This window comes from Kwoniella dendrophila, chromosome 1, assembly GCF_036810415.1.
Source record: "Kwoniella dendrophila CBS 6074 chromosome 1, complete sequence".
In the NCBI taxonomy this organism is placed as follows: Eukaryota; Fungi; Basidiomycota; class Tremellomycetes; order Tremellales; family Cryptococcaceae; genus Kwoniella; species Kwoniella dendrophila.
Window position 1 is genome coordinate 3,237,782 of NC_089476.1, and position 24,067 is coordinate 3,261,848.

Here is a 24,067-nt window from a genome sequence, read left to right on the forward strand (position 1 = left end):
GTTGATTGATAGAAATCATCTCATCTCATCTATCTATAGCTTGACATTGCCTTTAGAAAGTCTATGGTACGCGAGAGAGTGTTAAATGCATGATAATTCAGGATTAAGGGTTCATGAAATCACCAAGAGAATTAAAGGGAAAACTCACATCCCCGGTGAGAAGAAAGAATGGTAAATGACGGCATATAACATTCCAACAGAACAAGTTTCTATTCTTTCGGAATCCTCGGGATCTGCTTCATATTGCTTTTTGAACTGAATTTGACTTAAAAACACAAATGATAATGGCGTCATTTGTTATGTATAATGAAATCCAATGGTGTTTGTAATGAGAAGATTAGGAAGGTCAACCATAAAGCTGTGGGTTAATGAGAAATCGTTGTAATTATTGCTGTTTGATCGACAAGATTAGGGGATACGTAAGCGAGACAAGCTGAAACGCGACCCTAAACTAAAACGATGTAAGCAGATGAAGTACAACACAAAGTGGGCTGAATAACGACGAGAGAAGAAGCATTAAGTAAAGAATAAAGGTTGATTTGGCTAATCATACACGGTCTTTGTGTCCCCTATCATCGTTATGTGTAATGTTCAAATAGAAGCTAAAAAGAGGGTGGGAGGGATGTTTTAGGGTGTGAACGATACCGAAACAATGGTCGATCGGACGCTAAAACGAGGGGCTTCCCTTGTTTTCGTGCAACTGATCGCATGATAACGATTATTTTCCTGTAAAAATGCTATTTTGGATGGTCAGCCATATTAAAGATAAAATGAAATGGTGGGCGTTGTATAGATTAGAAAGTGAAGATTGATAAGTTATCGGGATTATCATTAGACTAGGAACATCATTCTTAGCTTGTAAAATCACCCATGTTTTCGTACTAAATGATATAAGGTAGAGAATTTATTGGGATTATGTGCATGCAAAAGACCAGTGTAAAATCAAATTAAAGTATTGAATTTGAATTAGCTCCAAAAATTGTTTAATAGAAATAGTCTAAATTAGTTTAATTTTGTAATAATAGATAATAAAAATTATCGAAATTAAGGGTAAAAGCGTAATATCATAAACTAAATTCCAAAACTTAACTTGCGTCATTCCGAAAACATTCCTTTCGCCTGAAAATAATATTTTGTTCTTCTATACCCGATTGATTTCTTCGTACATGACATGACATATATACATACATATGAATGATATTCACATGCACAAATGATATCAATACTAATACAAATATAACCTCAAGAAGAAACGATACTCGTTTCTTTCATTTGTTCTGTTACAGAATTAATCATAACAAATTCACCAAGACCGACTTGTTCCGCATAAACCACCTGAAAAACGATAGACTGATCGCCGGAAGCCGTGATCGTCGGAATACATAACTACAACAGAATAATTGGTAAAACAATTCATCAAAATTCACCGGTCGGTACAACTTGAAATAAAATAGGACAATAACAACAATAAACAAAAATATCAGGAGAGGTCAAAAAGGAGAAAAATAACCAATAATACATAGAAAAGAATTCTCGACTTTTCAAAATCATATCAAATTGGGAACTGATCTGCGTACCAATCAGTATCACAAACGCTTGGATCATTCTAAATAGGTACAATCAAACAAGTCAATCAAATTCCTGCAATTAGGGGCCAAAAACACATCCTTTGGCTACTGGACCCTTTTTCTCATACGCTTTGGCCTCTTCACCAAGAAAATCGCCCCCGAGCTTTTCTTTCCTGTCAAATTGATGGTAAATCGCCTATAAACGGCCTACTTTTCATCACGGACTTGCTCGAGGAAATAACGCATCGCCTCGGTATTCCTGTTCGTTAATGAACACGCATCGCCGAAGAGATTGCCTATAAACAGCATTGCACTTGTGCTTCGTTCTCAAGTAAGAAACCTTCAAGATATACACAAACATTCGCTTGGATCGCACAGATCATTTCAAACAGAACACGGTCACCGCTTCAAGTTCAGGAATAAATAGGAAAGGTACATTATCCAACAAAAACTGATTTCCGAAGATCTTTATTCCAGCTTGCCAATTCGAGACACAGGCAGTTGGCCCTCACCAAACGAACCAAAGGAAGTGTATCTCGTCAATTGCCCTGCGCCCGTTGCCAGGCATTTTTGCTTGGAGATCCCATTTTTAAATCATCCCTTTGAGTATAACCGAGGTGGGCTGTGAAGATCAACTGAAAATCCCGATCTTAAAACTCTTACAGAACCGTAATTAAGAAGGAGTTCTCTCGACCGAATAAGACCGTCATTACTTTCGGTATTCTGCTAAAGAAGAAAAGAAAAGTTGCTCAACGCAAAGCATATATATACCTCAGGAAGAGAAGTAACGTAAAGTACATCGAGTCTGGTGGCAAAGCTTCGTTCCTCCATATACGAACTAGAAGACCGTCTATCACGACTCACCTAATCCAAGGCTACAATCGTTATCTTCGCCAGTATATCGCTCTTGAGTGGTGGCGTTCACCTTTTAAGCCAGTGCTGGATGCGATAACGGAGAATTGACATCGATCACATTCTCTTACAAGGTGAGTTGTGGTGTTGCTTCGGCACTGTGTATTTCGGTCTTAAAGGTTCTGGCTTGAAGCCTTTTTATTAGTGGCATTGTAATTTGGCGAATAAAACGACAATCTTTTCTCATCAATAAGGCACGTTTGGTCCGGTTACTGTGTATCTTGTTTGGTTGCTGGTAACAGAAATCACAGTCAAGTGATGATACGTAGAAGATACTGAATTCATTGCTCTCATCTATGATTCCGCCTAACAATAATGGTCAAGGGCAATTTGCGCCTTATGATCCACAGCAACAATTCTATCAATTCTCACCTGGATCATCGTCTGCGTCTTCTTTTCCGCTGAATTCATTATCGATCGGACAACAAAATCTTCCATCTTCAACTTCTAGACCGAGTGTCAGTCCTGAAAGGCCTTACATATATGCTCAACAGCCTCCCCACCTGGTCAATATGACCTATCCTCAACCACCATCACAGTCTTCGGCAGTAGGTCACAGTCAACTCACTAATCGGATATCGACAAGTCCTACTCAACTTCGAATCAACATCCCAGGTACCACGATGAATTCCAGACCGCCTTCTTCTTCAAAGTTGACTGATGGATATCTCTCTGACGCTGATGTTGATGGTGCATTAGAAATCGAGGCAGAACCCCAAATACGTATGGATGGAGGAGACTTCCCGCCTTTGCCCAATCGTAGAGGAACCTATGGATCCTTGTCGGGATCAACAGATTCAATGGTTGATGGTTCACTTGATAACGTTGAAGTGAAAGAACAACCCAATAAACGAAAACCTAGAATTACACTGCCTCGAGGAAGAGCTTGCGTTGCTTGCCGGTAAGTTGTTTAAGACTTCCTAAGCATGTCTTAAGCTGACCGAAATCTTCAATTTGTCTCACCACGATTGTAGTAATCGAAAATTGTGAGTGACTTTATCTTTAGCAACTTCTACTAAACATGCGTGATGAGCTGATCCATACTTTTCTCACATGTAGAAAATGCACCGGTGATATACCTTGCAGAACGTGTCAAAAAGCAGGTCTCGAATGTCGTTATGAAGAACTACCTAGAAAGAAGCCTAGGGCTGTGATTCTGGAAGAGAGAGTTGGTAAGTTGCGATATCTGAGACATTTATTACGGTATCGACCAAAACTCAATCCCCGCTTTGTTTAGCCGAACTTGAAGCATGCTTAAATCTTCGTCCAAACGATCCCGTTCCTCCAAAATTTCAACATTCCAATTCTTCATCTAGTCAACAACATCTTGTACATTACCCACCACCACCACCACTTCAAGCTACACACAGTGCTTCTTTCGAATCAAGATCTCAATCATCTTCTTCAATCGCGAGTCCTTCATCAGCTATGCCCAATATGGGTAACGATGCGTCCAACTTCTCTTTGGTCTCTCACATCGATGTGACCAATCCTATGCCTGGTCTAAATACATCAAGGACAGATATACCACCCAATTCAGCTTTGGAGTTAGCTTTGATACAATTTGTGCTACCTTTCACACCGTTCGTTGGATTACCAGTACATTCAGCGAGATTTTTAGCTCTACTCACTCTTCCCTCCCATGATCCCCGACGACCTCATCCAGCTTTACTGTATATCCTCTTTGCTCAAGCTGTACGACTGATTGAACTCAACCGACCTCCTCCGAGAATGCCTCCACTTCCTCAGGGAATGTTTGCTCAATCCTTTACACCTCCTCCGACTCCACCAAATATGGACAAAAACCTCATACTCGCACAAGTTGGAGGAACATCTTTGTTATTGCTTGAACGAGCTAGAATGGAATTAGATAGAGGGATTAGAAACGTTGATCGGTCGTTTGACTTGACGAGAGCTGCTATAGGTATAGCTTTCATGTTATATAGTATGGGACATTTCATAGAAGGGTGGAATATACCGGTGTCTAGATTATTGATTAGTTGTGGATTACATCGGATTACTGGAACATATATACCTCCTGAAGGAGGATCGGGAATAGATCCAGATTTAATACCGAAACCTTATGCTCCAGCTCATCAATACGCTCATTCACACTCGTACAACCACCCTTCTAATCCTTTTTCCAACAAAACTCAACCAGAATTAGATTTCCCTATCATCAGAATGCGTCCTATAATCATACCTCCAGCAAGAGATGAGATTGAATTAGCGGAAAGGATAGCTACCTTCTGGGCAGCGAAAATGCAAGATTGGGAAGCTGGTATAGGGTGGGGATGGTCGACCAGTTTAGCGGATGATTTATGTACGACTGAATGGGGCTGGGGCTGGGGACCAGTAGAAGTAAGCGCATTATATTCTCAGCATAAGATCGAGCTGATTATCATTGTGAATAGACCAAATCGTTAGCTGGTAACACTGAGAAGTACAATATTGGAGATCTATTCGATCCATCCTCGACAATACATTCATCACCTACGCCTGATACAACATATATTCTTGCGACAAAAAGTGTCGCTTTACTACATCGAGCAAATTCGTAAGCCGTTCAGCATACCTCAGTAGCCCTCAAACAGAGATAAAGCTGACATCTCATACAGCTTATTTGATTTACCTGAATCGTCCTACCCGATAACACTGCCCGATGGCAGAGTTGCTCCTGCAAATATCGCCCCACTAAGTGCCGTTCAATCTGTTCAAATTGCTTTACAAAACTTCAGACGACGTATACCAGATATATTCAAAGATTTCACCCAAAATCCCGTTCAGCCTACAGAAGTACCGTATGATGGTCTATCTGATCCTTGGTTTATCATGTTACACTCAAATCTGTACGCAGCAGAGATGTTATGTTGGAGGGAATTAGCCAATTATCATCCAAATACGTACGAAACAGCTGTTAGATCAGCTAGAGCTCAGGTAAACTTGGTGAGGAGGATACCGAACAACACATGGGCGAATCTCGGTAAATTCCACTTTCTGACTGAAACGTACACTGGATTATAGATGCTGACAATATGATATACATCTCAGATCTTCTCATAGCACTAAACCTCTCTCTAACCTCTAGATTCTTGTTCAAAGAATCATCACGATTACTTAATTCACCTCAACCGAGTCCGGAAGCCAATCACATGGCTTCAATGGCTTCATCTGAAGCTGAAGTGCTGAGACAAGCTCTAAATGGTATTTTCAATAGGTTTAACCCTATTGCTGGGATGCACAGCTTGATTGTTCAGAGAGTCAGAGAAGGATGGCCGGAAAAAGAAGGGGAATATGAAAGGATATAAATAAATAATCATGGCTCAATTTTGGGATATCTATCAACGACAGTACGATCGCAAGAAGCGTGGACGACACACCTGTATCTACATATTGTATAATAGAGCACTTTTCACACATAACATTATACATCATAGTCATACACGATCTATATACGTAACACGTCATGATACACGACCTTTTTCACATCACTTGAATCCAAAAGCCCAGGCGTACACTGTAGACATTGTAAATCATATCTTCCATGATACCAGATCTGTCTGAGAGTTCAGCTTATCGGAAATATCGATCGTCGATCAGGAACTCATCCGGTAAGTTACCCGACTTCCTGACTTTAGCCTTGTATTGTAGCGCCAGGATTCAAAAGATCTTCTAAAAGTGATATTATGTATTTGGTAGAACGAGACGAATTACTGTATTGATGATTCATTCTATCGTGACGTTTTCTCACCAAGATATGATGATGATTAGCCAGATAATTTTGGAAAAGAAGCAATGGATCCGGAACCCTGATTAATCCCAATCACCGAGAAGAGAGTCTTTGCATTTTGCAAAGTGTATTAAAAATTATCCGAAACCGGTAATCTATCCTCGGAATGATATTGTAAGGTAGTACGACTAGTGTTCCACTGTGCTGTAATTTTCAAAAGGTAGTTGTGAGACAGAGATAAAGCCGGATAATTGGGAGACATAGTGCTCAAACGCTCACATTTCGCCCCTTCACCTCCCTCTTGATAGCTTCTTGATTAACACGCCACCCTTCTTACCAGTTTTTCCTTACAGACATGTGTGCAATCCCCGATCCCTGAAAATCGGCTTTTTGAGGGAATTGAAGATCGTAAACATCCTGGTGATCACAAAAACGGAATGAATGATTTCCCCTTAAATCTTTCACAAGGGCCAACCTTTTCACCTGCGAGGTAGGTTATCCAAACTCGGAGTGTGTTACAGTCCAGTAGTAGTATTGTAGCACATACCGTTGCGCCGTTGAGAGTATGCCAAAAAAACAGGTTAATAGCCCAAACCTCTCCGAGACAACATTGCTATAAATCAGTGCCCCATTAGCCATTCACCGAAGTATCACCTGATTACATACATTCCGTTTTCTTAACGTTGACTATTATGCAAAATTAACCTTCGTCTTCCTTAGCTTTCAGCTGGAAAATAGGACGACTCATGTCTATTGTTCAGGAAATGAAAGCGTATGTACTACATTAGATGCCAGGAAAAGCGCGGTTCTATGGTAAGTGGCTTTGAAATGTTGGTTCACATTGCTAGCAAGTATTACATGTATAGTATCTACATATAACAACAAATGTAGAATTTCCCTTTGACAGGTCTTAATATGCCGGTTTGTTACCAAATCTGGAATCTACATTAACGGTACTATACCAAAATACATTGCAAGATCCTCTAAGTATGGGAACCTAACGGAATGCTGGAAAATCAGTGAAAACATCCACCTTCACATGTACAGACACATGCATATGCACATGCACGTTTACTTGTGAAGAACTTCATCATGCTATCGTTAATCTAATCAATCATGAATAGCTACCACTATACCACACAGTGATTCATTGTCATTTGAAGTAAATTAAAAACAGTTAACCTAAGCTTTACATCAGCTACTTACAAGTAAACCAGTTTCCCCTCGGCAGAATCATTAGAATAAACATCAATTTAATCGCGGAAGAAAGTAATTATAGGGGATGAGTGAAACAATCACACCTGCAACAGCGAGCGTATATTGGCCGTCAAAATGGTCATATTTCGATGTAGTAAGTAGGGGTTTGGCGATCTTTCAAGCTCTCCTGTCTGTTCGAAATAATACATGCTTACATTGTTTTAAAACTACTAAATAGTATGGACCAATACAACTTGGAGTAGGATTTAACTCTTTATTTCTCGGATTAGTATGGGTACGTAGGATCCCTGAGGGAAGATCGCAATTGAGCTGACAACAGTTGATGTATCGTTTTCTTTTCAGGCTGGTGTAAGTGCTTATCACCGTCTAAACAGTTCTCAAGGAGTTGAGCAAAAGAGGAAATGAGCTTACGTATCAAGACTCGTTTTTCTGAAATTAGACATACAAGTATTTTGATAGATATAGAGATGACAAATTACGAATTAAGGTATTTGTGAGTACCCTTTCTTCGTCTAAAAATGATCCTTTACCACCCTGCATATTCGAATTTTTAGTGAAGTTCATGGAGAGCAAGTACTGACTTGTTTGATTCCCTTTAGATTGGCGTAAGTTTCGATTGAAATGATGAGTAACAAATAATAGACTAAGTACAACACATACACCGATACTGATATATGAAAACGTTCAGTTTTTATGCCTATTGACAACGGTAGATACTGCTATGTTATGGACATTGGTGTTACAACTTACATATAAACCTGGTGATTTCATTTATGTGAGTAGTACAGCTTGAACGGTAGAGTACTTCTCACAAAAGTCAAGACGATGTTGATATTTGATATTCATCCTCCTTCGTATCCATTGAATGACAGGCACTGGAAGTTCAAGCAGGACATTTTGGATGGGCAAGAACCATATTCTCATCAACATGTGCCTTTCTAGTTCAATATTATATGATACATACATTCTTCTCCTTTGCCCTCAAGTTGAGGTACCAAGGTAGTAGACATGCGTTATTGAAGAAGAATTTAATTAGATTTTCTGGATTCCTATTGTTTTTGACTGCTTTGACTGGTATGATCGCTGCATGGGTTGCTCCTGTATACTCAAAAGTGAGTTCGACGCCCTTCTGATCCGGTCTCTCCAAGAAGGCTCTCGACAACTGACTCCAACATCTTTGTTCCTCGTTGTTCTACTTTAGGCTTTAGTGTAAGGCCATATATCACGTCGATTTCCGATGTTTATAACAAGTCGATTGATCAACCCATCTTGATACTGATATTCGTCTTCCTGTAGATCCGATTCAAATTATAACGATCTTAAGAAAACTCAAGCTGTATCTTTTACTTGGCAATTACAATATGGAGCGGTATTGGTGAGTGATGAGACCGGAATATAACCATCCTTCTCCTCACCGACCTTCCTACCATAGCCCTGTTCTGCTGCAACGCTAACTCACACTGTCATTATGATTTTATAATGATATAGAGCGTTGATATAATCTTGACTGTTGTTTTTTCAACATACTTACATAGCGTCAGGGTAAATTCTTTTCATTGATTCACTCTGGTTCGAGCTGAATTCTATCGTCATCACAGACCGGCTTTAGTTCTACAAATAGTGTTATCAACGCATTGGTGATCATCTTACTACGTAATGGGTTATTAGTCACTTCATTGCAGTTGGCTACATTACTACTATATACACTGACGTTAGTTCTTTTCGCCTTCAAGTCCATATCACATAACCTTTCTTATTTCCCCTCACTAATTATCCTGAAAAATAAACCTCGAAAATTCGTTCTCTACAATATGACTTACACTGATGCTATTCCTAATTATCCAGCTCAACGTACTGGATAGTATTTCCGGCTGCATTTTCATCGAAACTTTACGTTTTAACTGTATTGTCATTAATAACTAAACCACGCTCAGTACAGAGTCGATCCTTTGAGCAGACTCTCAAACCTCCACCTGGAATTACGAGACCTTTATCTGGAATTGTTACTGAAAATATTGCTGTAGCTACATCAAGCACAATAAGTAAAGGTAGTGGTAGTAATGGTAGTAGTACAATTTGTCAATCATGTAGAAGTAGAGTTATACCTGTTACTGTTACTTCAGCAAATAGAAGATCACACGATGATCCTATTGGCAGTAGTGGTGACAATCATAGTAAAGGAGGATTATTATCTTTCACAGAATTTTTAGGTAACGGTGATAATATACTGGAGATTACACCAGAAGAAGAAGAAGATAAATGGTTGGTAGATGATAACGCAGAAAATGACTTAGAGAAAGGTCTTGTGAAACAGAAGCAGCAGTTGTGAATAAAAGGATTATGACCCCTGCAGATTTCATGAATCTTGCCCAAACCCGATGGATTGTATATAGAAAGTATCTATAATCATGTATCTCTGTAACTGCTTTGACGTTGCTGGGTAAGAATCCATCAACTTGCTGAAGAACCTATTAATCCAAAGAGGAATGATTATAGACTGGTTACGGCTGTTCCGCTCAGAGGATCAGATCAAGAACAGAAAATTATAGCGACAAGAACACAGATAAATACTTACTGTAAATGTGGGGTCGTATTTCTATTGGAAGAATTACGGTATTTCTTACAGATAATGTACTCGAACCGGAAAGGTTACGAGACATCTTGTAAAAGAACAAGAAAGAAAAAAGCCGACTTTGGGCAAAAAAGATAAAGTTATGTTATAAGCCAGTCGAGATTAATTGTATATTTCAACAGAGAGATGTGATTGTAGTCATGAGAGATCACATCTAAATAGGATATAGTGTGAGTTTCCTTGTTCCCGAATCAATCCATAAAACTTTTTGGAAGACGTGGATGATTCACAACTTGCTGTGATGACAGATATCACATCGGAAGAAGATAAATCCATAAATACAGGTGACGCTGCCGATGATATGGGGAAGGTTTGATTACGCTACCACGATTGTAAGGATGTGGATATAATGTTTATTACACATACATGTTTTTATCGTTCGTCATAATGCTGTATTGTATGAAGAATGTAATGATGTGTCTTCATGGATTGTCTTTACTATGTAATGATTGATATATGGTTTCCCCATCTCATGCTCCAAGACCGGTCTTGGTATTTTTGACAATGGCAACGATTCTATCAAAAAAAGAAAATCATTCGTCACTCAATCCTACCGGATGTAAAGGCATGCGAAATAACTCACGGTGCTTCCAATCCAGCGCCTCGACCAATTCTATCACCTTCAGCCCAACCCATCATACTTAATAGTCTATGACCTATGTTTTCTTGTCCAATTTTATCCGCCCCGTGACCAACTTCATCACCATCTTTATGTCTGATAGATGGTTGTCCAGATTGACCTTTACTCTTAGTTTTACCGGATCCACGACTATACAATGCTTTATAGAAGTCGCCGCCAACTTTTTGTGATGATGATAAAAGTCTGTCAATTTTGACCTCATTTATATTCGATCCGGATCGCTTGTTCTTGATCAAAACGCTAGTTATATTACGCAGGTCCTGTATCAGTTTCCAGTTCATGAAGTGCAAAAAGGAATACTCACGTAAACCTATTTTTGCCGCTACCCTTGGATTTTGATCCGAGACCATAGCAGTCCGCCAACATGTGCACCTTTTTACGATCATCTTTACCCATAGGTGGTAATGACAATGTCGTTTTACCTCTATCCTCCAGGAAAATCTGGATTTTATCATCTACCATATCTAAAGGCATACCAGACGGTTTCCTTCCCCCTTTTCTGAAGAGAGGAAGAGATAATTCACCTTCCTCGTCTGATGAGATATCAAACATGTCGGCGACCTGGGAGGCTGATGCAGGAATAAGATGAGCCACAGCAGCTTGGTGGGATTTTCCTTTTCCTTTGGCTTTGGCTTTACCCTTTCGAGAATAACCTGCAAGGGTTGGTTCAATCTCCGCAATAAGCCTTTCAAGTTCTCGTTGTTGCTTCTTCTCGGCTTTAACCAGACGGTCTTTCTCCCATTGAGCTTGGAGTTCTTCCGGAACAAACTTGTTTTTGTTCTTCTTGATGCTCTTTTTGGTTGGTGCTGGTCCTGCAAAAGACAACCGGTCAGAATAAGAAATCCTAGTTGCATCGTGAAAGTCTGCTCACTCAATCCGAAATCGTCCGCAAAGTCCCCATTTTCGATAGATTTGAACAAGGTTTTGCGACTCTTTCGATCTCGCATATTGAAATCAGTGCCGTCAAGGGCATCCTAATATGAGTATAAGCCATTGACCGAAATTTGATCAAAACCCGGTACTTACCTCCATGGCATCGATAAACCAGTCGGTATCGTTGTTCCACTTGTTTGAGCCAGTGAACAACGCTTCTATATCTTCTTCGTCGCTGTCAGAATCCATCATTCCCTCTATATCGATTTCACCTAATATTGATGAGTCATCATCTTCCTCGGAACTATCTTCTTCATCTTCTTGATGCTCGCTGTCGTCGTCGATTTCTTCCTCAATCTCATCTTCATCTATGCCAGAACCGTCAGATTGCCAATCATTATCGTCGACTATCTCTTGCCCTTCGTCTGTAAGACCTTTGATACCTTGACCGAAGATTCTCATAGCTTCCAGGTCCATTTCTTCAGCATCTTCGTCCTCTTCATCATCCTCGTCAACTTCGATGTTTTCAGAGTCATCCTGAACATTCATTTCTTCTTCTCGTTCAGCTTGTTCGGTTTGAGCATTCAGCATAGTACCTCTCATATAATCTCTGAGCAATTTAATATCCTCATCTTCATCACCGTCACTTTCAGCGCCTTCGACATCGACGATCTTGATTGGGGGTCCATCGCTTCCCCACTCGATATCAGAATCTTCTCTGGGCGCTTTATCTTGTTTCCTTTGACGTGATCTCTTTCCTCTTCCGCGCCTTTTCTCCCTTTTAGCAGCTTTCTTTTCTGCTCGTGACATTGCCCTGGGATTGACAAACGCGCGACTTTCACTTTCAGATAGGGCGTTCCTCTGTTTACGTTCGGGTTGAGGTAGTTGACCGATATTGATGAAGACAGGTTCAGGTTTCTTGTATTTCTTTGGTACGAACAGTATTTTCTCCTCTTCGGACTCGACAGCGGGTATAGCTGCACTCGATTCACCGAGGGTAGCGTTATCTAATTTGTTATAGGTAGGAATATCGGCGTCTTCGGAAGCATCCGGGTTGGTGTCCACGAAAAAGAGCGGCACTTCGTCTTCTGCAGACTGGGAGTCCATCTTTTGCTCGGTCTCAACGTTTGAGATATTCTCTACAACTTCAACTACATGGGTCTCTTCGAAAATTTGTGGTAACTCCGCTCGTAAATGAGGTGAGGGTGAAACGTTTCGTACGATATCTTGGAGCATTTCTGAAACAGGGGCTGGAACAGCTTGAAGACCGGTCATTCCCGTGTGGTTCTCGATGCTAGCGTGATGATGATTTGATCCGAGCAAGGCTTCCAAAGCATCTTCTTGGTATACCTCAGCGTCTTGGTCTATTTTCTCCTCAACAGCAATAGGGCGCTCTTCAGGTTCTTCAGCTTCGGACGAGGGAGGAGAAGATGTAGGAGGAGAAAGAGGTGAAGCTTGTTGGATGATGTCTATTTCGGTCTCGTCTTCAAGGTGTGTCATTTGCGGTGCAGAGGGATCGGACATGGGATAAGCTTCAATATGAAGTTTGTTATCTATAATCAACGGGCAAGAAAATCATGAGCTTGTGTCTCCCAATATTATGGAGACATTTGCTCACCTTTGCCTATAGTTATAACCTCAGCTTCACCGTCTTTGAATAATTCACCAGCTTTAACGAAGAGAGGAGCTTTCCCTCCTCCCCAGGTAACAGCTTTACCTTGGCCTAAACCTTTCCCAACTGTACTATTGAACGAACCTGAACCTAAACCTAATCCACGATGATCACCTTTAGATCTTGTTAAATCATGTTGATCGTTCGTCTTTTTCGACTTTGACTTTTCATCATGAAATCCCAATCCGTGAACTGGTGTTGCTGCTCCAGAAGGTGTTTGAGGTTGAGATTCATTTGGATTACCTCGATTGTGTGGTTGGAATAATCCTTTCGGTATCCCTCCTCTCCTAGGAGTTTGATTACCTCGATCATCAGGTGTAGAAGGTATAGAAGGACCAAAAGGTTGAACGTTGAACCCTGTTTATCATTCGCTTCATTGTCAGCTCGATGGATGTTGCCACCGAAATCGACACTTTCGATATTGTGATAGGTATGAAACATACCTTCCATCTTGGTGTACTTTTGATTATTTATAGCTTCGTAGTTGAAGCCCATATTTGTGTAATCAGCATTAAAGCTTTTCTTTGATGAACTTCCAGGTGTAAATCCACCTCTACCACCTCTACCTCCACCACCACCACCACCCCCTCTTCCAAAACCACCTCTTCCTCGCCCGCGAGGTATTGATGGTGAACCAGAGTTCAAGAAATCGCCGAATGACTGTCGTACCATTCTTTACCAATGATACAGTTTTTGTTATAAAATGCTGCAATGTACAAGATAAGAATAATTAGAGTGAAAGCAAGGAAAGAGAAATCGGATATAGTGAGGATCGATGTTTCGATGATTCAGTGTGATGATTGCATACTTTGTATAGATAACGCGGATCCGGCTATGCCCACGTGTGATCGTAAAAAGTGGAGGTCATCTTCAAATATTTCGGGTGGCAAATCCAAGGTCTACAACATATATGCGAGGACCTGAAGTTTAACTCCAAATCGGGTGTATAATCCATAAGGTAAGATGAGGTGGAGAGGGGATCCCCAAAGGAAAATGAATACATCTAGCAATCATCAAGCAATAGGAAAGGAAGCTATAAGAAAACAGCACAGATTGACTTGCACTAGCTTCGACTTTCGTCCATTGAGAGATCCAGTGATATTAGGTGGGTTTGGCCTTGAACAGACTCGATTTATAGGAAGGAAGGTCGATTGCATGAACCTTACAGTATATGCCAATTTTGGTCGATTTTCAGCTCGCTTCTCATTCCAAACAAACTGAGGACCGCCGTTGGATCTTATCAATACCGACGAAAAGACCGCCTTCTATTTCGACGACCACCATTGATCTGGGTCTTTAGGCTGATAGATAGCCCGCGCCTGCAACTCTTCGGTTCTTATGGATAATATCCTGTCTATCATGAATGGTCTCTTCCAATCTAGAAAGGTAGAAATTGGCGGATGAAAGGGTTGCAAGTAGCGTTCTTGATTTTGTTCAACCCCATCGTTCCAAATTATTTTCAATATAAACCTTGAGACTTTCCCCTTTCCATGATACTAAGCAGCTGCAGCATGCCTGGCATCCACTCCTTAGGCAGTACCAGCGAGACTTTATCCGCGACGGCAACACACCCTCTTGAATAGGATCTTCGGCAGTTTCAATCACGGATACTCATAAGGAACTCTGCATTAGTCCCATTAGGCATTTGTCAGTCATAGCTTATGGAGTCATTTCATTAGGGGTCACAAATCTTGACAGGCGCTTTTCCATCTAGAGGATATTCAACCCCTACTAACGGCGATACCACTTCCCGAACAAACGGGACACGACCAAGAGAGACACATTAGCCCACGCAGCCTCTTCATCTAGGTCAGCCTCTGAATGGGAGTTGATGCCGAATAGGTCAAGCAATCTGTACGATGTTGTTTCGATATTTAGTTGATTACAATTCGACAAGTTGATCCATTACAATGTGATTACAATTCCTTAAGGTAGTTGGCTGGTACAAGTCCTCTAGTCCCATTTCCGTCTTCACACGTCCACCCTATGCACAAGTATGGGTCAGCACATCCATAACGAAGGGATTGATCACAAGATGGTAGTGATGATTTCGCAACTCACAGTCAGCTGAGGTCTTTTCTATAATGTTTACAATTTGATTCGCTTGCACACCTAAATCTGTCGTGTCCTATTATACATAAGAGTCTTTATCAGCTAAACCCTTAGATCCAACATTCGGAATATCTGCTACAGTTGTATCTGTGTCATATAACTCACTGCTCCTGCATAATCATATAACGCCTGAGCTTGGGGTACTCCTACCGCTTCTTCTTCGACAGCGGGTGATCTAGCTGAAGTTCCTGATCCGTCACGTCGTATGGGTGGTGGTAATGCGGTGTGTTTATTCGATAGTGCAGGGGCTATGTGATGGTCCACAGTCGGTTCTTTTACTGTATAGTGCAGAGGCAGTCAGGATAGGGACATTTGAGCAAGAGCCACCAAGGATGGCAAAACGTTGGATAAAGTAGATATTTTAGACTCACCTTTTTGAGGGTCTTTCCACATACTTGTAAAAGCAGACATTTTACTCGAAGTATCGACATGACCGAATGACTAATTTTCACGATATGACCGTCAGTCGATTATCTTTAAGTTGAGATAAGTTTGTAAGGGGATAAGAAGGAAGTGTCTTGACTCACTCGACTAGAGACCAAACCAGCTACACCACCTTTTTTAGTTGGAGGAGCAGGTTTTATTTTTTCTTGTGTAATCGTTACTTCTTCTATTGAAGCGCCATTATCATTTGGAGGTGGAGAGTTCAATCTATTATTTGCGCCTTTGACCATACCTGCTGCACCAGGTACTTTACCTAATAGATCCATTGCATCTTTATTTTTTGATATTGCTCCTATACCTGATTTGGTTCCTTTTGTACCTAATCTAATTGATGATGATATAAATCTTTGTGCCATATCTGGTTGTTCCCCATTTTGAGTAGTTGTAGTAGGTGAAGTTGGTGATCTACTTGGTGGTACTGCTGATACAGGAGATGAGGCTGTATTAGATGAACGAGATGGGGGCAATAACACTTTGGTTATTGTTGATATTGGTATAGATGGTCCAGCATTTGAAGTTGACGAACTAGCATTCTGGGCAAGATGCGGTCGAGATTCAAAGTATTCATCAAGAAGAGAGAAGAATGCTTGCTACAAGTAGGAACGTTGTCAGTCGGTTCGTGCAATCAGCACAATATGATAGAGTCGACTAACTTTATCTAAGGAAACAAAGAGATTCTCATCAGCTTTGATTGTCTTGGCACACAATAACCAGTAGAACGGACATACCTTCATACGTTATATTTGCAAACACCATATTGACAATGTAATCAAGACGACGCAGGTTTTAGCTACGTACACAGTATTCAAGTTGACCTTTGAGTAATGTAGAGATGCATAACAGGTTAATACGAGACTGATGATGAACACAAACATCAAGATGACGTTGACGGTAAGGTGTATGGTGGAATGGTAACTGATCTACCCGCGTCTGGAGTCTGTACTTCCGGACCGGAAAAAGCAAACAACTCATAAAGCTTTCAGATGCTTGTTAGTAACATGTAGGTGGTATCATTTGCATTCGTCATTCAACATCCTCTCTAGTTGATCTACAAAAGACATTAAACTACTTTCCTCGCTTTCTATCTTTAAGATTTTCTACTTTTGATTGTTGGTATTACGCTTGTGTACCTAAAACTCTTAAAGTTCTATCTAAACCACTTAATACAATTTGACTACCATTCTTGACGAATTTTGAACTTGTTAAAACACCAGCATTATCATCAAATTTAAGTAATTCTTCCCATGATTTATTTGCATAAATTCTATAATCTGTTCCTGAAACAGATAAGAATTGTGCAGAAGGATCAAATTTAATTTCCTGAATTTGATTTTCTGAAGGTAAATTCCATGAATTCAATAAATCTAATTTTCTTAAATCAAATATTTTAATTTCTGTTGATGATGAAGATCCTGTAGCTAAATAATAACCATTTTCAGAGAAACTTAATGTTGTGACTGAAGCATTTTGATGTGATTCTAAGGTTGCAGCTAATGATGTAGAATTTCTAATATCCCATACTCTAACATTACCATCTTTTGTTCCACCACCATGTAAAACTCCATCAGGATGAACTGCGAAAGAGTTGTATGAGAATGATCCTTCAATTCCAGGTAAAGCTGAATATTTCACAATTTCTTCTTGTGATTCAATATCATATAATGACCATGTTGAATCTGATGATCCTGCTGCTAAATATGATCCAGATGGATGTATAGCTAACCCATTAATTTCTCCTTTATGTCCAGTTAAATTTCCTTTGTTTGTCCATTTTCCACTTTCTCCATCTTCACCCCAGATCTTGACGGTTTTATCAGCACTTGCACTAATAGCTAATTTATTTTCACCTTCTCTTTCTCTAAATGCTACATGAGTAACTGCTTTAGTATGTCCTTTGAGTGTACCAAGTACTTTTGAAGCTTCAAGATCGAATATTTGGACGGCTTTATCAGCTCCACCGGTTACTACTGTATTACCATCCTGAGCGACATCGAGAGCGGTGATACCGGCTGGTTTGGTAGCGTGTAAAGATGGGACGTGGGAGATTTGAGTGTATCCTTTGATCTGATCAGCTTTGGGGTATCCAGCAGCTGGTTTTCTCTTCTTTCGGCCGGATGATAGTCTGCATTGGTAGGGTCAGTGATCGTTAGAATGTGGGCTAGGTCGTATAACTCACGCTTGGTTGGTTTCCATGATTTTGGCTTCTACTTCAGATGGAAGAGCGCTTGAATTATCTGCAGTCATCTCTACATCTTCTACTGGAGCTTCAGGAGCAGTAGGCTGGAATCCGATGGTAGATTGAATGGAAGAAAGAGCTCTATAATAACAACATTAGTCTATTATCGAAAAGTGAGGAAATATCATGACCTACTGTCTAGCTTCGTCCCTCTCTTTCATCAATCTAGCGATGACTCTGGTAGCAGCATCTTCTCTGTACAAAGCATTTGCAAGTTCTTGCCTATATGAATGAGCAGTAAGCATTTAAGCCGCATGGACTATCGCTATTTTAACTCACCTTGAGGTCTGGAAAGCCTTTTTTATTTCCAACGATTCGAGCATAATTGAGTCGTATTCAGATTGCAAAGCAGTGAGTAGAGCTGGTATAGATGTTTGGTTGGCCGGACGAGGAGGGAGTGTCGATGGTTCTACGAGAAGCCAGCTCAGATACTGCCGATATGATGTCAATAATAACACTTACTAGCTTTAACATCGATAAGATCTTCTTTCGTTAAAGGTTCACCTGAAATTGGGTCTGTACCATTTTCATCTGTAGAGATCCCTTGGGTGAGTTCTACTCTCCAGCAAGAAGCATGGACATCTGCTGACTCACCAATATACCTCTCAATTAAAGCCTTTTCATACACAGTACCTGAAGTCTTTGAGACCACAGGAGCGGTAGGAGGGGAGCCAGAGACTGCGATAGACGCGAAATAGTTAGCAGAGAGCCAGACTCGACGGAACTTGGGCTACTTACTAGCACAGAAAAACATCCTGCTGATGGCTTTTCGTGATGATCAGTTATAGCTATGATGGATGCAGGTTTATAGAGCTTTGAACAGACTTTAATCAAGACGATTGTTGGTGTTCTCGAGACTAAATGACAGAAAGAGGGTAACCATACAACAAGGTGAACCCTTATCAATCTTGCTGACGGGATCAAATATATAACCATGATAATGCCACATCATGCTCTATAGCTCATTCGGTTGATGGCATTGTTGCTGTTGCCGTTAGATGCATAGATGCTCTGGTGTCTATGTGTATATTTCGAAATGTTTACCGGTTCACGACCACAACTACTTATACACCTTGTTATCACTGAATTTCTGTGCATCTTCTTCAGCTTGAGTTCAGCGAGAGACGAGCTCCAAGGAATACAGCGACTACTCGGATCAGGATACTGGCAGCTTCTTCAGCTTACTGCAGCTCGTTCACGTTTCGTCGATATGTCGGACCTCAAAACATTTATCAGTGACAATGTCGTTCGAGTGAGTTGAGTACATGTATCCTCTTCAATGTTGATAATGAAAAGCTGATATCTTTCTATATAGATTCTTGGTTCATCAGATAATGCTACAGTCGACTATGTACATTCTCTCGCTTTGACATCCAAAACACCTGGTGATTTATATCATGCCTTACTTGCGACTGGACTTTCAGACTCTTCAGATACTCAATCCTTTGCCACTCAAGTACATGCTTTGGTACCTAGGAAGACCAAGACGAAAGCACCTAAAGCTGATAAGTCAGGTCCCTCTCAAAGATTCGCTTTGTTAATGGATGAAGACGACAACAATGGGTCTTCATCAAGTAGTTCCAGTAAGAAAGAAAAGAAATCGAAGAAAGGCAAAGATAAAGAGAGGGATGGAGGAGCTGTAAAACTTTCACGATCCTCTAGGAAAAGAGATACAGATGGGAATTGGGAATCAGATGAAGAAGAAAAAGAAAAGGAAGCTAAAAGATTGAGGTTAGAAGAATCACCCCCTAGAAATGGGGATGAGGATGAACCGAAAGAAACTGAGGAAGAAAGATTAGAAAGGGAAAGATTGGAAGATTTAGCCGAAAGAGATGCATTTGCAGAAAGAATGAAAGATAAAGATAAAGATAGAACAAGAAAAATAGTTACGGATAGAAGTGGTGCAGGGAAAGGAGGAGGTGAAGCAGAAAAAAGAGAAGCGATATTAAATGAAGATGCTGAAACGAAAAAATTAGCAATAGAAGATTTAAGATTACATTCTAGACAAGAATATTTAACTAAAAGAGAACAACAAAGATTAGATTTATTAAAAATGGAAATTGAAGATGAAAAATTATTATTTAGAAATCAAAAAATGTCAAAACGTGAAGAAGCTGAATTTGAAAGGAAAAAAGAATTAATAAAAATAATGGAAGCAAGACAAAAGATTGATGATGGTACAGATGGTTATATGATGCCAGATGATTATATTACAGAACAAGGTAAAATAAATCAAAAAAAGAAAAAAAATGCTTTATATCAAAGATATGAAGATTCAAAATTATCATCAAATGAAAATGGTCAATTTGTAACTGATGTAGATCAATGGGAATATAGTCAAACAGATAAATCTTCTTTGAAAACTGGTGCACAAGATAAAGAAATTTTCGTGGAAGAATTTGATTATGTTTTTGATGAATCTCAAGAAATTAAATTCTTACAAGAAGGTAGTTTATCAGGTACATTAACTAAAGAAGCTCAAGATTTGATGGATAGAGTAGATGAAGCTGAAAAGAAAGCTCAAACGATACAAGAGACACGTAATTCATTACCGATCTATGAATTTCGAGATGAGCTGTTGGAAGCAATAGCGGAACATCAAGTTTTAGTGGTTGTAGCAGAAACTGGTTCAGGTAAAACCACTCAATTACCTCAGTATCTGTATGAAGCTGGATACTGTAAAAATGGGATGAAAGTGGGCTGTACTCAACCGCGTCGTGTGGCTGCTATGTCAGTTGCTGCACGTGTAGCGGAAGAAATGGGTTGTAGATTAGGTCAAGAAGTTGGTTATTCGATCCGGTTTGAAGATATGACGAGTGATAAGACCGCCTTGAAATATATGACAGATGGTATGCTGTTACGAGAATTTTTGACGGATCCGGAACTATCAACGTATTCCGCTTTGGTCATTGATGAAGCGCATGAAAGGACTCTGAGTACGGATATATTGTTTGGTCTAATCAAGGTGCGTAGTTCGCTTTCCTCTATTATATGATTCGAATGCTGATGATTTTACCAGGATATTGCCCGATTTCGACCAGAATTGCGGCTGCTCATATCGAGTGCGACGTTGAATGCGCAAAAATTTGCTGATTTCTTTGACCAAGCGCCTATTTTCGATGGTAAGTGTCGGCTTAGGTGTGAGAAGAGAATCCAAGCTAATATCCTCATAGTGCCCGGACGTAGATACCCCGTGGATATGTTCTACACCAAACAACCCGAAGCCAACTATATGCACGCCGCCGTCACTACCATCTTGCAAATTCACACCACTCAGCCGAAAGGTGACATCTTACTATTCTTAACTGGTCAAGATGAAATTGAAGCTGCTGAAGAAAATCTCAAAGAAACGATGTACGCTTTAGGAGACAAAGTACCTGAATTGATAATAGCTCCAATTTATGCTAATTTACCTAGCGAAATGCAATCCAAGATATTTGAACCTACACCTGAAGGAGCTCGAAAAGTAGTTCTAGCTACAAATATAGCTGAAACTTCAATTACGATTGATGGTGTAGTTTATGTTATTGATCCAGGTTTTGTTAAACAGAATAACTATAATCCAAAAACTGGAATGTCAAGTTTAGTTGTTGAACCTATATCTAGAGCTTCTGCACAACAAAGAGCAGGTAGAGCAGGTAGAGTTGGTGCAGGTAAAGCATTTAGATTATATACGAAATGGGCTTTCAAAAATGAATTATTACAAGATACAATACCAGAAATTCAAAGAACAAATTTAGGTACTGTCGTTTTAATGTTAAAATCTTTAGGTATAAATGATGTTTTAAATTTCGATTTTTTAGATAAACCTCCAGCAGAAACTATTATAAGATCATTTGAATTATTATATGCTTTAGGTGCTTTAAATCATAAAGGTGAATTAACAAGATTAGGTAGAAGAATGGCCGAGTTCCCTGTGGATCCAATGTTATCAAAAGCTATTATAAATAGTGAGAATTACAAATGTACTCATGAGGTAAGTCGGTGTATTCTTAGTACCTCCGATTTGATTTGGACTGAGTAATAAGGGAAACAATCATGCTGATATCTATATCATAGGTACTAACGATAATATCAATGTTACAAGAATCAGGATCATTATTATATAGACCAAAAGATAAAAGGGTACATGCAGATAAAGCACATAAAAATTTCATTAAACCTGGTGGAGATCATTTTACATTATTAAATATATTTGAACAATGGTCAGAATCAAATTATTCACAACAATGGTGTTATGAAAATTTCATTCAATTTAAATCTTTAGGTAGAGTAAGAGATATTAGAGATCAATTAGCTCAATTATGTGATAGAGTTGAAGTTGTTATTGAATCTACACCAAACGAAATCGTTCCTGTTCAGAAAGCTATAACAGCTGGTTACTTTTATAATACTGTGAGTGACTTCGCTTCAATCCCTCTTAAAATCTGAGTGAATGAAGGAAATTTCAAATATGATGAACTATCAGCTGACAATTTCCCCCATACTTTCTTTAGGCTCGAATTGATAAAGGTGGGGGATATAGAACAACTAAGAATAATCACTCAGTATACGTCCATCCTTCATCTTGTTTGATTGGAATGCAACCGCCGCCAAGATTCATATTATACTATGAATTAGTATTAACTTCAAAAGAATACATGAGACAATGTATGCCAATTGAAGGTTCTTGGTTAGCTGAACGTAAGTTGATGATTCTCTATCCTTTTTCTTTCGATCTTATCTCATATTTTTTTATCACAAAATAATGCATTGAAAGCTGATTCTGATTGTTAACTTCGTAGTTGCACCACATTACTTTAACAAGAATGAAATCGATCAAATGTTGGGTAGTGCGAGTAAAGTCAAAATGCCAAAAGCAATTGAACAACCTAAAGTTGGGCCGGTCAATCCTTAATCAAGTTGCATGGGATGAGGGATCTAGAGGAAATGTCAAGACCAAGATCTGAAGCGTATAACAGAGCTAGACAATTCATGATTCATGCACATTGCAGGATGGGGTATTCGGACAGGGCCAGAAGCGATCACTGAAAAATCCACAAACTCAGCAGTATATATCTAGCAGTAATAACTTAGATAGCTCTGTAACAATATTACATATCTTGTATTTGTATACTCAATTAGCATGCTATCTATGTGCGTTGTCCGCTACATGTGCACATCATGAAAAATGCGCCGCGGAAGTTACAAGTCTTTCTTGTGCGACACATCGTCTACTACGATTCAGGACACGATTATACGAAATAACGATACATGCATATTGATCATCCATCTATTATGCTTCAATTTATTTGTCCTGTTCTAACAATTACAACTTGACCAAATTGACTGAAAAAGATTTTATTGTTTATCTTGGATAGGAATATCTTTTCCAGTCATCTATACAAAGGAATATCAAATCAGACATGCATATTATACCATTAGCATGAATCAAGTCCATTGTGCCTAGTGATGTATCACGGCATAGACATACCTTTTTGAAACCTGATCTAATACCATCAGAAATTTTTTCAGTTGTCGAAGCATTTTGTTTATGTCCTGCTCTACCTAAAGCGTAATCTACACCTTTATCTGTGTTCCCAAAAGGAAAATATATATTTTAAATTAGCGTTCGAAATTTTCGCGTTAGAATAGTAGAACTTTCTGTTTAGCATAGTAGAGTAGTTTCTCGCGCAATATTGAACAAAAAAAGCTCCTGTTCTCGCTTTGCGACGCCGATATGACAAAAATTGATGAACTCACCTAAGGCATCTTGTTGAGGAGCAGCTTGAGCTTGACCTTGTGTGGCAGCAGGATTCATTAATGTTGATCCTGCTGTTGATGCACCTGCTGTAGCTGGAGGGGCAGTAGTTTCAGACATGGTCGGGTGATAGCAATATTAGTTTGAAAGGGGAATGGGAATTTTATGAATTTGTCACAACTCGATTTTAGACTGATGAAGTGATCTGATAACTGTTCGAATTTGGATCGAGCTACAAGTTGAAAACTAAAGTTTAAATAGAAATTAAAATCAAAAAAAGCAGACGAGGC

The 24,067-nt window shown here is 39.6% G+C and overlaps 7 protein-coding genes across 7 annotated transcripts; 3 read left to right on the top strand and 4 right to left on the bottom strand.

The window, feature by feature from the left end:
• Nucleotides 1-2,776: 2,776 nt before the first annotated feature.
• L201_001150 (uncharacterized protein) lies at nucleotides 2,777-5,788 on the top strand (the record flags this gene model as incomplete). The annotated part of the gene is made up of 6 exons (XM_066216943.1): nucleotides 2,777-3,381; nucleotides 3,540-3,652; nucleotides 3,718-4,841; nucleotides 4,895-5,037; nucleotides 5,099-5,463; nucleotides 5,532-5,788. The coding sequence occupies 6 exons, from the start codon at nucleotides 2,777-2,779 to the stop codon at nucleotides 5,786-5,788; spliced, it is 2,607 nt and encodes an 868-aa protein (XP_066073040.1).
• A 1,704-nt stretch (nucleotides 5,789-7,492) lies between these two features.
• On the top strand, nucleotides 7,493-9,757 carry L201_001151 (uncharacterized protein; the record flags this gene model as incomplete). Its single annotated transcript, XM_066216944.1, has 12 exons — nucleotides 7,493-7,561; nucleotides 7,646-7,702; nucleotides 7,771-7,776; nucleotides 7,868-7,921; nucleotides 8,028-8,033; nucleotides 8,117-8,203; nucleotides 8,301-8,540; nucleotides 8,630-8,637; nucleotides 8,725-8,803; nucleotides 8,917-8,970; nucleotides 9,027-9,139; nucleotides 9,274-9,757. The coding sequence occupies 12 exons, from the start codon at nucleotides 7,493-7,495 to the stop codon at nucleotides 9,755-9,757; spliced, it is 1,257 nt and encodes a 418-aa protein (XP_066073041.1).
• A 773-nt stretch (nucleotides 9,758-10,530) lies between these two features.
• L201_001152 (uncharacterized protein) lies at nucleotides 10,531-13,917 on the bottom strand (the record flags this gene model as incomplete). The annotated part of the gene is made up of 7 exons (XM_066216945.1): nucleotides 10,531-10,576; nucleotides 10,644-10,940; nucleotides 11,005-11,512; nucleotides 11,572-11,674; nucleotides 11,727-13,126; nucleotides 13,192-13,602; nucleotides 13,689-13,917. 7 exons carry the CDS (start codon nucleotides 13,915-13,917, stop codon nucleotides 10,531-10,533), a joined length of 2,994 nt encoding a protein of 997 aa, XP_066073042.1.
• A 1,244-nt stretch (nucleotides 13,918-15,161) lies between these two features.
• Nucleotides 15,162-16,557, bottom strand: L201_001153 (uncharacterized protein; the record flags this gene model as incomplete). Its single annotated transcript, XM_066216946.1, has 6 exons — nucleotides 15,162-15,229; nucleotides 15,307-15,373; nucleotides 15,463-15,635; nucleotides 15,729-15,798; nucleotides 15,885-16,387; nucleotides 16,530-16,557. 6 exons carry the CDS (start codon nucleotides 16,555-16,557, stop codon nucleotides 15,162-15,164), a joined length of 909 nt encoding a protein of 302 aa, XP_066073043.1.
• Nucleotides 16,558-16,917: 360 nt separating this feature from the next.
• L201_001154 (uncharacterized protein) lies at nucleotides 16,918-18,791 on the bottom strand (the record flags this gene model as incomplete). The annotated part of the gene is made up of 7 exons (XM_066216947.1): nucleotides 16,918-17,923; nucleotides 17,978-18,118; nucleotides 18,173-18,259; nucleotides 18,317-18,446; nucleotides 18,500-18,568; nucleotides 18,632-18,715; nucleotides 18,776-18,791. 7 exons carry the CDS (start codon nucleotides 18,789-18,791, stop codon nucleotides 16,918-16,920), a joined length of 1,533 nt encoding a protein of 510 aa, XP_066073044.1.
• A 456-nt stretch (nucleotides 18,792-19,247) lies between these two features.
• L201_001155 (uncharacterized protein) lies at nucleotides 19,248-22,934 on the top strand (the record flags this gene model as incomplete). Its single annotated transcript, XM_066216948.1, has 7 exons — nucleotides 19,248-19,289; nucleotides 19,353-21,002; nucleotides 21,057-21,159; nucleotides 21,211-22,013; nucleotides 22,097-22,432; nucleotides 22,534-22,720; nucleotides 22,822-22,934. The coding sequence occupies 7 exons, from the start codon at nucleotides 19,248-19,250 to the stop codon at nucleotides 22,932-22,934; spliced, it is 3,234 nt and encodes a 1,077-aa protein (XP_066073045.1).
• Nucleotides 22,935-23,377: 443 nt separating this feature from the next.
• On the bottom strand, nucleotides 23,378-23,897 carry L201_001156 (uncharacterized protein; the record flags this gene model as incomplete). The annotated part of the gene is made up of 3 exons (XM_066216949.1): nucleotides 23,378-23,416; nucleotides 23,511-23,608; nucleotides 23,780-23,897. The coding sequence occupies 3 exons, from the start codon at nucleotides 23,895-23,897 to the stop codon at nucleotides 23,378-23,380; spliced, it is 255 nt and encodes an 84-aa protein (XP_066073046.1).
• Nucleotides 23,898-24,067: the final 170 nt, after the last annotated feature.